This window comes from Leptopilina heterotoma, unplaced genomic scaffold (assembly GCF_015476425.1).
Source record: "Leptopilina heterotoma isolate Lh14 unplaced genomic scaffold, ASM1547642v1 Lhet_270, whole genome shotgun sequence".
Taxonomy (NCBI): Eukaryota; Metazoa; Arthropoda; class Insecta; order Hymenoptera; family Figitidae; genus Leptopilina; species Leptopilina heterotoma.
The window spans coordinates 1,262,736-1,278,531 of NW_025110979.1; the positions used below are offsets into that span (position 1 = coordinate 1,262,736).

The window sequence follows — 15,796 nt, forward strand, 5'->3', positions numbered from 1 at the left end:
ATATATATGAAGACGAATACATTTTACGGTAAAATTATTATTTTACTAATCATTTTTTAATTAAAATGTATGTTAATTTATTTTTAAATATTTAAAATTTTTTTTTTATTCTATTTTCATCTTTCTTTCGCAAATTATTATTTAAATCTCATAATTTATTGCACATCAGAATATAATTTGGGAAAATTATCTAAGATTATTTATTTTTTAGAATCTTTACATTTCTCATTAATATTAAATAAATAAATATAATTAATTAATTTTAGGTACCTTAATATTACCCTAAATAATAATAATAATAATAATAATAATAATAATAATAATAATAATAATATTTAATAATGATAATAAAATTTTTTTGGACGCTTTTTTAATTTATTAAATTGTTTTTTCCAACCGTTTTTTTCAAATATTGATAAAAAAATTAGGGAAAGACCTTAAAAAAGACCACGAAGAAAATTTTATTATCAGTATTTGAAAAAAATCGAACGAATAAAAAAATTTAATAAATTATAATATATTTAATAATTTTTATAATAATTTCTAAAGAATCCCTTATACGTTGAATGATAAATTAATATAATTAGAAATTTATAAATAATAATTATAATAATTTCTATATTTATAATAATATTATTATTATTATGAGTGATAATAATAATTTTTTAACCAAAAAAATATTTATTCTTTATTCTAATCAAGTAATATCAATTTGAACAGAATTTAGTAAAAATTTCCTTATAAAGAAAGATTTTTTATGAAATTAACAATAATATAAAATTATTAAAGTTAATAGAACAATAATTTAATTTATTTTTTTTGTTTCAGATTGAGAGTGAGCAGAGTCAACGATCGGCAAGTCATTTTTTGATTGTAAAAAAAATATAGCTACTCGACTGTTATAAATAGTAATTCCTAAAGAGATAAAATTACCCCATATTTCAGAAATTAAAACTTAAATTTAAAATTTAAAAAAATTTAAATAATTACAATTTATTTAATTTAAAATATAAAAGTTATTTTATTCAAGTTGAATATTTATTTGATTCAAGTTAATATTTATATTTGATAATTAACAAGTAATCGATTATTTTGAATCAAATAGATTTTTTGAAATCGTTTGTTTAAAAATTTTACTTCCGTATAAATTTATTTGCGGCTTTTCATTCTAAGGATCTTGTCAGTTTTCATATTTTAAAGAAACTATTTTTATTTTACAAAATTAAATTTTCATTACTGTCGAAAAAAATTGTTTTATTCGAAACAATTTCTATTTGAGAGGAATTTTATTTCGGTTTTTTTTCTTATAAGCTTATTGAATATTTATACAGAATTACAATTATAATTAATATTATTCATAATGTATAAATTATCATATATGTATACGAATAACTAATCAATTAAATCATATTTACTATTGATATTTCAATATTTTCAGTCAAATAGTTTTTGTAATTTATTTAAATATTTATCCAAATTTATATTTACTTTTGAATATACATTTAATTTTAAATTTACATTTTTAAATTTACATTTTTAAATTTACATTTTCAAATTTACATTTTTAAATTTACGTTTTCAAATTTACATTTCTTTTAAATATAAAAAAAAATTACACCCAGGGAAAAGAAACTAGATTTTTTCTTTGTTTCAAATAAATTTTATTTGGTTTAAATAAAATTTTATTTCACTCAAATATATATTTTTTTTATGTTGAATAAAATTTTCGTTTAAAAGAATCAAAAAGTCTAGTTGGTTCTGAGACAAATATACGTTTATTTAACTCAAATAAAATATATTTGGTTTGAATGGTATTTTTCTCTGGGTGTAATAAAAATAAAAATTTGTATGTCCAATAATAATTTAATTTTTTAATTTTTAATATTATTTATCCAAATTTGGAAAACTGTCCAGACTGAAGTCCTACTTAAAAATTTGTGAATACGTTTCTTGACTATTTTTTACTTTACACAGTAAAATATTAATATCAATATTTACTAAAAGTCGAATCTAATCTGGTGGAAAATTTTTCCTACTTCGTTTTTTTGTCTCTTTTAAATGGAATTATTTTTGCTTTCGAATATTTAAACTCTTCATTTTAATAAGGCATGCTATTAGATTTAATTGTCGCTATCTTATATTATTTTTTTGTACCTTTTGTTTTTGTTTTTTTTTTTTTGTTATTGTCAGTGTCTGTAAAAGTGGCTTCAGCGAAATTAAAACAGTGGTTAGTGATTTAGTGTCACATTGAAGCTTAAGTGTAAAGGAAAATACTGCAAGTAAGTAATATATTCTTTGTATTATTAATTTTTCTTTTTTACTTTTTCTTATTTTTTTACCTTTTTTTTTGTTTTTTCTTTTGTTATTTTTCAACAATTTTATTGATTAGTGAATTTTTTTTCTGTTTCAGACTAATTTTCTCCAATCCCAAGACGATGTCAACTACAACTCGATTGTTAATTTTATTTTAAGTCGCGAATTGTAATTGAAACGTGAATTTTTAAAAAAACCTCAAATCTGAAAACCGTAATTGAGTCATTTTCCACAACAATTGTTATGTGAAAATGATTCTTACGATTTTCAGAGCAGAGACCATATTTCGAAATTCACAACTCAATAATTGTAGATTGTATTTTGTAATTTATTGTAAAGACACAAAAAAAATGTCATAGATATTTTTTTTCGTGACTCTATTTTGTCTCTTTTTCTTCGTCTCACTTCTCGAGAAATCGAAAAACTACTTTTTTCTAATTTCTTGTCTTCCTTCATGTTTCATGGTACTCGGAAATACTCTAAAGGATCGGAAACTTCTTTTCTAATTTCTTATTCCTTCCTGTTTTCCGAGAAATCGGAAACTTCTATTTCTCTTTTTCCTTTCATGTTTCACGAATCTCTCCTGAGAAATGGAAACTATTCTTTACTAATTTTCTTTCTTTCTTTCTCTCTTCTACGGGCGTAGGAAAAATAGATTAGGATTAAATTTGTATGTACTTCGGATTAGCGGATAAAAATTGTTAACTAAATTAGATAGTTTCGCGAAAATTTCTGATTGTATCGAAATATGTTAGGTTAGGTATGGCGGTATTCGGATATTTTGTCATTTAGTGTTAATTTAGGAGAATTTATTTTCTTTTTATTTTTTTTTTATTTTTTTTTTCGTTTTTTTTCTATTTTCGTGCATTAGGCCTTCATTGGGATAGCACGTTAAAAAAAAACGCGTCTTGTGTTCAACCTCCTGGGTGACGCGGAATAGAACACAACTTTTCCACGTTTCTTCGGAAAAGTATTTTCCATTATTCGTTTTGTCAATATTATACCTAGTAAGTTCTAATAATTCTACTATTTTAGATTTTCACTCAAAAAAAAGGTATATTTGAGTCAAAGATTACCCAGCGGTCAATAAAGTGTTCATTATTGCCCTAGGGCAATACTGTGTACTTTCTTCCCTAGGGCTGTAATGTTTACTTCATTGTTCGCTCGCAGGTCAATAAAGTACCCATTATTACCCTAGGAAAATAATGAACACTTTATTCACCTTTCTTCACTCAATTTACTCTTCTTCGTCTTTTTTTTCTCTTCTTTCTTCTATTATTAAATTATTAAAGAAAGGAAATTATACAGGCTTGACAGAAAAATTCAATTTTATTTTTCCCTGGCTTTTCCCTTATTTCCAGATAAAATTTTGACTTTTTCCCTGACCCTAAAGAATATTCTGATTCACTCCAAAAATTATTAGATACACAAAAAAAATTTTCGATTACTTTTATTTACGAATTTTTTTAATTGTAAAATTATTCGAAAACATCAATATAACTTCTTGTTTAATTAAATATTTAATCATTATCATTTTTCCATAGAAATTAACATTTTCAAAATTTTTCTAATATTTTATATTAAAAGCATATTTTTACTTAAAAGTATGGAAAATTCGGATTTTCAAAGATTTTATTTTGAAACCTTTTCAAAATTCAATTACTTCTAAAAATTCAAGATATATGCCTTTAAATATTCAATTATTATCTAAAATTTTAACTGAAATTCATTTTTAAATCAATTTGTTATTAATAAGTTCTACGAGGATTTAATTATTTCAATACAAAAATAAATAATTTATTCAATAATTAAATGTTTCTTAAAATTTCATTCTCATAAAGAATTTTATCAACAAATTTTTAAATAATTGAATTCTTAAGACGAGTTTTAATAAAATTTTTAAAAATATTTACATTTTTCGAGGAATTTGGTTAAAATTGTATAAAAACTAATTTTAAATTCTTCGATGATTTCTATTATTTATAAAATTCATTGAATTTCAAAAAAGAATTTTATTTCTGAAAATAATTGAATCCCTAAAAAGAATTTTATTATTTATAAAAATAATTAAATCTTTGTAAAAAATTTTACTATTTATGAAAATAAAGAAATATTTGCGTAGAATTATATTAAAAAAATTTTAAATACTTGAATTCTTTTGGATAAATTTATTTAAAATAGTAGACATTAAAAATCATTGAATTGAGAAAATTTTTGAAAATAATTGAAATTTTACCAAGAAATTTATAAAAATTTTTTTAAATAATTAATTCTTGAAGAAGAATTTTATTACTTTTGAAAATAAGTAAATTTTCAAAGTTCAATTATTTCTAAAAATTCAAGCTGTAATACTTTTAATATTCAATTACTATCTCAAATTTTAACTGAAATTCATTTTTAAATCAATTTTTATTAATTTTCGATGAATTTTAATAAAATTTTTAAGAATATTTACATTTTTCGACGAATGCGATTTTTTTAAAAATAATAAAAATAATTTTAAGTTCTTTGATGAGTTTTACTATTTATAAAATTAATTGAATTTCTAAAAAGAATTTTATTTGTAAAAATAATTAAATCCCTAAAAAGAATTGTATTATTTATGAAAACAATTAAATCTTTGTAAAAAATTTTACTACATACGAAAATAAAAAAATATTTGTGTAGAATTTTATTAAAAATTTTTTAAATAATTGAATTCTTTTGGAAAAGTTTATTAAAATAGTAGATATTAAAATTCATTGAATTCAGAAATTTTTTGAAAATAATTGAAACTTTACCAAGAAATTTATTAACATTTTTGAAAATAATTAAATTTAGATAAAGAATTCTATTACTTTTGAAAATAATTGAATTTTCAAAATTCAATTATTTCTAAAAATTCAGGCAGTAATGCTTTTAATATTCAATTATTATCTCAAATTTTAATTGAAATTCATTTTTAAATCAGTTTTTATTAATTTTCGATGAATTTTAATAAAATTTTTAAGAATATTTACATTTTTCGAGAAATTAGATTATAATTGTATTAAAAATAATTGAAATTCTGCGCTGAGTTTTATTATTTATGAAAATAATTGAATTATTCCGAAGAAATTTATAAAAAAAATTGTAAATAATTAAATTCCTGTGTAATTTTTATTATTTATGAAAATAATTGAATTATTCCGAAGAAATTTATAAAAAAAAAATTGTAAATAATTGAATTCCTGTGTAATTTTTATTATTTATGAAAATAATTAATTGTTTGCGTAGAATTTTGTCAAAATACTTTTTAAATAATTTAATTATTTTCGAAAATTTTAGTAAAATAGTAGATCCTATTAAAAATCATTTAATTGAGGAAATTTTTTGGAAATAATTGTAATTTTGCCAAGAATTATATTGAAATTTTTGAAAATAATAAATTGAATTTCGGAGAAGATTTTTATTTTTTTTTTTAGAGTTAATTGACCTTTTGATTAGAATTTTAAAGAAATTTTGAAATTAGAATATAATTTTAAATTATAAAATTATATTTAAATAAATTCATTATTTTTAATAATTACTTAGTTTTTTAAAAAATTCAACTAATTTCAGAAGAATTTGAATTATTAAAATTTTTCGAAAATCCAAGTTCCTTAAAATTTCTAATTTATTTAATTTAAATTTAATTGTTATTTAAATTACATTTAAAATTGAAATTTTATAAGAATTAAAATTCTAAACATTAAATTTTTCCCAGTATTTTTAATAAAGATCCCTGACTTTTCGCTGATTTTCCTAAATTCCCTCTTATATTATTTTTTTTCGGAAGGATTTTTTTTACATATATTTTTACCCGATAGGAAAAAAATATTCAAATTTAATAACGATGATGAGAAATTAGAAAATTATTCTTCTGGGAGATGAAAATTTTTCGCGACCACCTTGAAAACATCAATTTTTGTCCAGTGAATCAAGAAAATTGGTTTGAAAGGGTTAAAACTTAATTCTCATCGGGAGCCTTAATTCCGGTTTGCTTTTGCATAAAAGCACTCAATTTCTCATTGGGTGAGAGACGTTCTTGGAATTGTTAAGCAGGCTGTTAGCGCAATACTGAGCCCAGATGTACTGCATCAAAACAATGGACCAAAGAGACAAAGCAGAGTTGACACCATTTCAAGGCTGTGCTTCTGATTTCAATTAAATGAATTCCCCCCACCATTATTATCATGATGACAATAATAATTAATATTATTATTATCATCATCGATCATTATTACGATCAAGAGCAATTATTGCTCTATACACTCCATCAGTCGATATTTCTTTCTCTAAAATTTATTGAAAATCAATAAAGAAAAAATTCTCCTGACATTAAGTGTTCATTTTGCTCTCAAAACAATTTTTTTTCTTTCTTTTTCTTATTTGAAATGAGCAAGAAAATATAGTTACATTTACTATCAGAAATTTTTTAGTTACAATTTCTTTATAATAAATTTAAATTTAATGAAAAAAACAAATTTACAATTTTGTTAAATATTTAAAAATTTAAAATAATAATAATATAAAAACTTTTTTTAGAAAAATGGAAATTTATTTCACCCACTTTGATTGAGAGAAAAAATAAATTTGTATAAGACATTTTTCCTGCTTCTATTTTGTATTAAAAAAACGATGTTAAAATTAATATGCGATTAGGATTTTATCTAACTCGATAAAAAGAAAAGTTTTGAAATATTTTATCTACTTGAAAGTTTTCCTCTTATCCCTCACACTTTTTATATATAGTCTCTCATAATAGACAAAATTATGAAATTTCTTAAACGAAACTATAACTTTTGACATAAATTATGGAAAAAAAATGTTCCACGTTTTTTACATAAATTTAGAAATTTTATATAACGTTAATTTTTGTTATCTTTAAAAGTTTAAATATACAGTAATTAATAATTATTACAATTTTGTGTTATTACAGGATAATTCATATAATTTAAAAACAAGGACAATAAAATAATAATATAATAATAATTACTACAGTAAAATGTTTATAATATTATAATAATTACTATAGTAAAATGTTTATAATAATAAAAGCAATAATAATAATAATGCTGCTCTACCGCTAAAAAATACAAAATCATAAAGAAATTAATCCGTAACAACAATTCAAACGCGACTGACTTCTCACTCACTTTTTTAAATAAAATTAGCAATTTTTAAAATAATAGAACGTAAAAATTTGTAATTCAAATTTTTTTTTATAAAAATAAAATGTGAATTGGAATATATTTAATATTATTATAATTTTCATAATAATAGAACGTACATGGGGAATTCAGGGAAAAGTTAGGAACTTTTATTAAAAGTATACTGAAAAAAATTAAATTTTTGGAATTCATGAGAAAATTCTGAATTTTTGCCTCTTTTTTGTTTGAATTTTGAAGAAGTTACAAATTATTGCAGAAATTCAATTATTTTCAAATTTAATAAAATTCTTATCACAAAATTCAATAATGATCAAAATTTACAAAAAAGTCTTGACAAAAATCCCAATTATTATCTTTATAAATAAAAAAATTCTTCATCAAAAATCAATTATTTAAAAAAATTTTAATAAAATTCTTGTCCAAATTTCAATTATTTTCAAAAATTGTCCTGACTTTAATAATTTTTAATTTCTACTATTTTAATAAAATTACCCAAAAGAATTCAATTATTTAAAAACAATTTTAATAAAATTCTACGCAAACATTTAATTATTTTCATAAATAATAAAAATTTCACAGGAATTCAAATATTTTACAAAATTTTTATAAGTTTCTTCTGAATAATTCAATTATTTTCAAAAATAATAAAACTCATGGCAGATTTTCAATTATTTTTAATACAATTTTAATCGATTTTCTTGAAAAATGTAAATATTTTTTTAAAATTGTATTAAAATTCATCGAAAATTAATAAAAATTGATTTCAAACTGAATTTCAGTTCAAATTTGTGATAATAATTGAATATTAAAAGCATTACAGCCTGAATTTTTAGAAATAATTGAATTTTGAAAACTCAATTATTTTCAAAAGTAATAAAATTCTTCTAAATTTAATTATTTTTAAAAATAAAAAAACTCATGGCAGAATTATAATTATTTTTAATACAATTTTAATCAAATTCCTTAAAAAAATGTAGCTACTACAAAATTATATTAAAATTCGTCAAAAGAATTCAATTATTTAAAAATTTGTTAATAAAATTCTTTAGAAGAATTACATTTTAAGAAACATTCAATTATTCTAATAAATAATTTACTTTTGTATTTAAATAATTGAATTCTTGTAGAATTTTCTGTAATAAAAATTGATTTGAAAATGAATTTTACTTTAAATTCTAGATAATAATAAAATATGAAAATCATTTTTAAGAAGTTACAGTGACAATATTTTTATAATTTATAAAATAATGATTTTAACGCTTAAAATTTTTAACATGATTAAATTATTTTTAAACACTACATAAAATTCTTCGCAGAAATTCAATGATTTTCAAAAATAATAAATTTTTTTAATAGAAATTCAATTATTTTTAAAAATTTCATAAAATTCTTTGCAGAAATTCAATGATTTTCAAAAATAATAAATTTTTTCAGTAGAAATTCAATTATTTTTAAAAATTTCATAAAATTCTTTGCAGAAATTCAATTATTTTCAAAAATAACAAATTTTTCAATTATTTTCAAAACTTTCAAATAAACTTTATGCAAAGAATTCAATTATCTTTCCATAAATAACAGAATTCTTCCTAAAAATTCAATTCTTTTAAAAAATCAACATTTTTAGTTGAAATTCAATTATTTTTTTAAATTTTCTTAAAAATTCTTTTGCAGAAATTCAATTATTTTCAAAAATAACAAATTTTTCAATTATTTTCAAAACTTTCAAATAAACTTTATGCAAAGAATTCAATTGTCTTTCCATAAATAACAGAATTCTTCCTAAAAATTCAATTCTCTTAAAAAATCAACATTTTTAGTTGAAATTCAATTATTTTTTTTTAAATTTTCTTAAAAATTCTTTGCAGAAATTCAATTATTTTTTAAAATTTTCTTAAAAATCTTCACAGAAATTCAATTATTTTCAAAAATTTTAATAAACTTCTTTGAATCCTAGTAGAATTTCCCAATAAAAATTGATTTAAAAATGGATTTCAGTTAAAATTTTAGATTATATAATTGAATAGTAAAAGCATTATAGCCTGAATTTCGAGCAATAATTTTATTTTGAAAAGTTTTCAAATTAAAATTTTAGGAAAATTTGAATTTTTCATACATATAATCAACAAGTTTGGAGAATTCATTTTTTTTTTAAGTTTAATTGACTTTTATTAAAATTATTTGAATGTTTTATTTTCTACAATATATTTAATTGAAGAATTTCCAAATAATCGAAATTTTACAAAAAAATTGTAATGTAAAGAAGTGGATTTAAAAATTGTCAAATAGAACTTTTTCGATAATTATTAAAATTTAGAGAAGAATTTTGATTAAAAATTGTAGAAAATAATAATTGAATTGACATGATGAAAATAATTTTGAAGAAGTTGCTGTAACAATATTCTTATATAATGTAAAGTAATGATTTTATCACACTGTTAATAAAATTTTTTCCTTTATTTTCTAAAAAATCAAGAAGTTTCAATTTTATTTTCAATTAAATTTTCTAATTGACAAATATAATTTATAAACATTTTTTTTCCTTTATTTAAAAAAAAGACTTTGAATTTTATTAAAATAATTGTAATTAAGAAATAGAATTGATGCAAATCAATTGAAATTATGAAAATGAAATTGAATTATGAAAATTGAGAAGTTTTTAAAAAAATGATTAAGAAACGGGAATATAATAAAAACATTTATTAAAAATTTTTAATTTTTATTTAATAAAAAACATTATTATGATTATTATTATAGTTACTATTATTATTGTTTTTTTTTTGTTTTTTTAATTAATACGGTCAAAAAACAAAAATCACAAATATTATTATTGTTGTTGTTGCTATTACTGTCGTTAAATTATTATTTCTATAATAATACCAATAACGATTGGTATTATTATAGAAATAATAATTTAATTAACTAAATAGAAATAATATAATAATTTTCCTTTCAACAGATGCTCGAGAAGGGTATACATAGTTTGCCTTTCAAATTGCTTTTTATAATCCAATTGCAATTTGAAAGGGGGAAAATTTTTTCTCAACACAAACTGGTACGTATAAGAAAATCTTAATTTAGATACTTTTCATTATTCTTTTAATCTTAAGAAAAATGCATGAAACTGTGCGCGTAACAAATTATATTTAAAATGAATATTTTAAAATGTATTTTATTTTATGAAAAATAAAATGAAATTAGAAATTTTTTGTACATCTTGTCAAAAATTTTGGAACTTCAACCACCTTGACAATATCCAGTTTCCCATCCAACTTGTTGATAACAAAATCCCGAACAACAAATGCCCATACTTCCGTCACTCTTGCATACGTGACCGTGATGATTGCACAATGCCCATGAAGAGGGAATTATTACCATAATTGTTGCAATTAGCATCAATAATAAACCAAATGATTTAAATCCGGACATTTTTTTGTTCTTTTTGCGATATCTAAAAATTTTATACATTTTTATGAAATAATATTAGAAATTAGAAATTATTAACATTAGAACCTATTAACATTAGGAATGAATGACCCTTAATGATTAAAATTGGAAATTTTAGGAAAATTGAAAATTTTTTGGAAAATTGAAGGTACCTATGAGAAAAATGTTTGTTACTTACTTTAGAAATTGAATCAAGCAATAGAAGAGGATAATTAAAGTAAATTACGAATTGTAACTTGCATTTATATTGTGAAAATGACGCAATTTCACTCGTTATCTTTTATACAAATTTTTTTTTTTTGTAAAAATGAAAAAAACTTGTTGTATTTTCCTCCTTCTTATTATTCAATGTGATTAAGTTAAATATAACTTTAGAGGAAAATAAATTTGTACCTCAGAAATAATGTGCTTTTTTTAACTATAGATATTTTATTTTCACAACCTGAAATATTGGATGATAACAATTAACAATATTTGTATCTATTGATGTTTGTAAAAATAAGCATTTTTATCTTGTAAAATATTACAAATCTCAAGTTTTACATTTTTAGTAAAAAAAAAAAATATTTTATAAATGTTAGTCTAGTTAAAGTGTATCCGATTCGCCAAAAAAAAAAAAAATTAGATTTCTGGTAATATTTTTTTGCTATTAACTCAAATTGAGTACACAATTTGCCTTGGGCCTTCCTGGCTGTTGATAACAGTAGAATCCGGGACAACAAGGACCCATGGATCCATTGGGCAAACATACGTGTCCAGCTGGAAGGCATTGTTGTGCCTCGACAGTTGGACCAAATAATAGGCAAATTATTACCATAAGCATAATTAATTCGATTCTTTTTAAAGACCACATTTTCTGTCAAAGAAAATATTTTCGATTGAATTCATCCAGGGAAATATTTTATTTCAACCAAATATAATTTATTTGACTTAAATAAAAATAAATTTGTCTCAGGGGTGCGATTTTGTAATTTTACTTTGAGTTTATATTCGATTTTGACTTAAACATTGACTTTTTGACTTTAACTTTGACTTTCGATTCGATTTTGACTTTGAAGCTGACTTTGATTTTGACTTTGAAGTTGACTTTGATTTTGAATTTGATTTTGACTTTGATTTTGACTATGAAGTTGACTTTGATTTTGAATTTGATTTTGACTTTGAAGTTGACTTTGATTTTGATTTTGACTTTGATTTTGATTTTGACTTTGATTTTGACTTTGATTTTGACTTTGATTTTGACTTCTTGACTTTAACTTTGACTTTCGATCCGATTTTGACTTTAAATGCCAATATGGAAGTCGAAGTGAAATTTAATTAGTTTTTAGTTTAAATAAAATTTTTCTCTGATTGTAAGTTTTGTTTTTTCATTGTAATTGAATTTTAGGGATGAGTAAATAAACGCTCACCTTTTTTGGTATATATAATAAATGTGTCTTTGTGTTATTGCTGTTATTATTAATTTTATTATTACTTTTTTTCTTGTTATTGTTGTTAGTAATATTAAAGAAGCGTTAGGGGGAAAATATCAACTGTATGATCTTAAAATCAAAGGCTTGTTTTATATTCAGGTGATATCGCATATTAATCACTTATCAGTGTTTCCATAAATACACTGTTTTTATTCTGAATTTATTTACTTTCTTTTTTCAATTATTATTTCAAGTGATTGTGGTTAAAAATATTTTCTTTTTAATTTTCAAAAGACGAACATCTCTAATTTTGATTTCAGCCAAGAGACCGCAAGGAATATTTGTCTCAATGTCAGACAGTAGTTTAAGTAAAAATTTTATTTTGTTCAAATAAATTATATTTGACTTCATAATTAAAAAAATTATTTGATTAAATAAATATTATTGTTTTGGTACTAATGTTCTACTAATCTATTTATTTAATTCAGATAAATATTTGTTTGATAATTTTGACAAATAATCGTTTATTTGAATCAAATAAATTTTTATTCAGCGTAAAAAACAGAAAATGAAATAGAATATTAAAAAAAATAGTTCAACAGAATAAAAGAAATCAAAAGGAAAATAGAATAGAGAAAATAAAAACATTAATATTGCATAATTTTAAATGTTTATTGAATATTTTCAAAAAAGAAATTCTCAGCTTAAATTTTAAAATGTTTCCGGAGGTTTACAGTAGCCATGTGGCCATCCTTCTTCTTGATAACAATAACTTTTAGGACAACAGGGATCAATATTGTCAATAATTTTGCATTCACTCGCAAGTCGAAGACATGCCATTGAAGTTGAAGCGAACAACAAAATAATTACTATCCCAAACATTATTCCAATTATTTTTAATAAACCAGTCATTTCGTTGTGTTTAGCTGCAAAAAAAATTAACATAGTAAAATTTAAATAATTAAATATTGGGTAATAAATAATAATAAATAAAAAAATAAAAATAAATACAAGTAAATACAAATAAATACAAATAAATAATAAATAATAATAAATAATAAATAATAAAATACAAATAAATAAAATTTAATATAAAAACGATAGAGGAAATTTTATTTTTACTTATTTATTACAAAAACATTCATTTTAATAATTAATTGATTATTTAAAACAATTATTTATTTTGACCTAGTAGATAAAAATGTGGAAAAAAATGTTTATTTACCATTATAGAAGAAAAAAAACACTTTCTCTTAAAGAAAAGCAAAATTTACTCTTATTTTTTAAATGAAAAATGAGAATGAGCAAAATTTTATCACGATTATCTATTTATATCTGAGACAAATTAAGTAATTAACCCAAATCTTTTCTAATCTGTTGATTAAATATGTTTCCATATTGAATAAATTATATTCTCTTTTCTTCATTTTTCTTCTAAATCATTGTCAATCTTATTCACTATGAATTTACTTTTTTACATTAAAATTATTTATTTAATTATTTACTTCAAAAATTTTAAGAAAAAATTCTATTTCATTAAAAAAATTTGATTTTACATTAAATAAATATTATTTAGTTTATTCCTCAAATACCTAATTCCAATTGTAGCAAATTTTCATTTCTACTAAAATTTATTTATTATTTTTTTATTTATTGAGTATATATAATAAAAATATTTACTTGAGTAAATAATAATTATTAATTCTAGTTGTAATAATATAGTTAGTATAATAATTTTCTTTTACATACAAGATTTTTGGGATAATGAAATTAATGTCGTTTACAATAGCCACGTGTCCATCCTGGTTCTTGGTAACAAAAATATCCAGGACAACAGAAGCGTCTTACATCGCCACCAATGCATGTACTTCCGGTTGAAATGCATGCCATTGCAGTCGGAGAATTCATGACAATTAATATCACAAAAATCATTAAAAATTCGATTGTTTTTAAAGCGAACATATTTATAAATAGTAACAGACAAAAAATTAATCCTCAAGAATCACTAAAAGAACAGGAGGAAAAATTTAATTTGACAAATTTTTAGCATCATATTTAATTTTTTTTAGTTTTAATAGAATGACATATAAATTATTTGATATTTGGGTTAATTACTCAATATTTCAGTTGATTGGTTAATATTTTGGATAATTAGGTGATATTTTAGTTGATTTATTGATATCTCTGTTAATTAGTTCAGATATTAGTAAATTAGTTAAATAGATAACAAAGGTAAAAGTTTGATAAATTATTTAATATTTTAGTTATTTAGTAAAAATTTTATTTAATTAGTCAGTATTTTGGTTTATTAGATAATAATTTAGTTAATGAGTTAAAATCATAGTTAATTGGAGAATAATTTTGTTAATTAATTAATAATAATAAAGTACATGTTCCGGTAACTTTTATATATAATTTTCCTTTTCAAATATTTTCAATTTTTAAATCATCGAATTGTTACAAAGAATTTTATCGAAAAATTTGATAATAATTGAATTCCTTGAAAATTATTAAATTATTATTACATTAAAATTTTTTAAAGTCCTAATTCTTTTGAAGAATTTTTTGAATTTTTTTTCACTAATGGAGTTTCTTTAATAATTTTAATTGAAAATTTTGAAAGCAACTGAATCTTATAATGAAGAACTTTATTAAAATTGTATTGAAAATAATTGAATTCTTGCGAAGAATTTTACTGTTTATAAAAATAATTGAATTCTTTCGAAGAATTTTACTATTTATAAAAATAATAATTGAAATTTTATGAAGAATTTTATAGAAATATTTGAAAATAATGCAATTTTTTTGAGAAATTCAATTAAAGTAGTTTTAAAAATAATGATATTTCTTTAAAGAATTTTATTAAAATTAAGTATAATTATATTCAAAATAATTGAATTCATCCCAAGAATTTTGTTTTTTTTTAAATAATTGAATTGTTTCAATTTTTTGACGAATATATATTTCAAAATTGCATTGAAAGTAATTTAATTTTTATATAGAATTTTTTAAAAATATTTTAAGAATAATTGAATTTTTTAGAGAATTTTAAATTCTGGTTGAAATTGAATTTTATAAAAATTTTTGAAATTCAATTTTTTCATGTAATTTTATGTAAATTTGATTAAAAATAATTTAATTTCTGCAAAGAATTTTTGTATTTATAAAAATAGTTGAATTGTTTCGAAGAATTTATTAAAATTTTAGGAAATAATTGAAATTTATGGAAATATTAAAAAAATATTTGAATTCTTCAGAGGAATTCAATTAAAATTGTTTTTAAAATAATTGAATTTGTGCAAAGATTTTACTATTTATAAAAATAATTGAATTATTCCGAAGGATTTGTGAAAATTTTAGAAAAGAATTGAATTCTTTTTAAAAATTTTATAACGAATTAAGAAAAAAAAATTTAATTCTTTCGCGAAATTTTATTGAAAATAATTGAATTTTTGC

General features: G+C 20.2%; 2 protein-coding genes across 2 annotated transcripts in view; both read right to left on the reverse strand.

Moving 5' to 3' along the window:
* Positions 1 to 15,796, reverse strand: part of LOC122503852 (acetylcholine receptor subunit alpha-like) — a 252,448-nt gene that overhangs the window by 208,096 nt on the left and 28,556 nt on the right. The gene's annotated exons all lie outside the window — the stretch shown is intronic.
* On the reverse strand, positions 10,638 to 11,340 carry LOC122503856 (antimicrobial peptide Alo-3-like). Its single transcript, XM_043614603.1, has 2 exons — positions 11,322 to 11,340; positions 10,638 to 10,932 (listed from the first exon to the last, which is right to left on the reverse strand). The coding sequence occupies exon 2, from the start codon at positions 10,908 to 10,910 to the stop codon at positions 10,719 to 10,721; it is 192 nt and encodes a 63-aa protein (XP_043470538.1). The 5' UTR covers positions 10,911 to 10,932; positions 11,322 to 11,340; the 3' UTR covers positions 10,638 to 10,718.

What these genes read in the sequence shown, in the direction of transcription:
- LOC122503856 (XM_043614603.1), bottom strand. Translation starts at nt 10,910, where the DNA reads ATGTCCGGATTTAAATCATTTGGTTTATTATTGATGCTAATTGCAACA.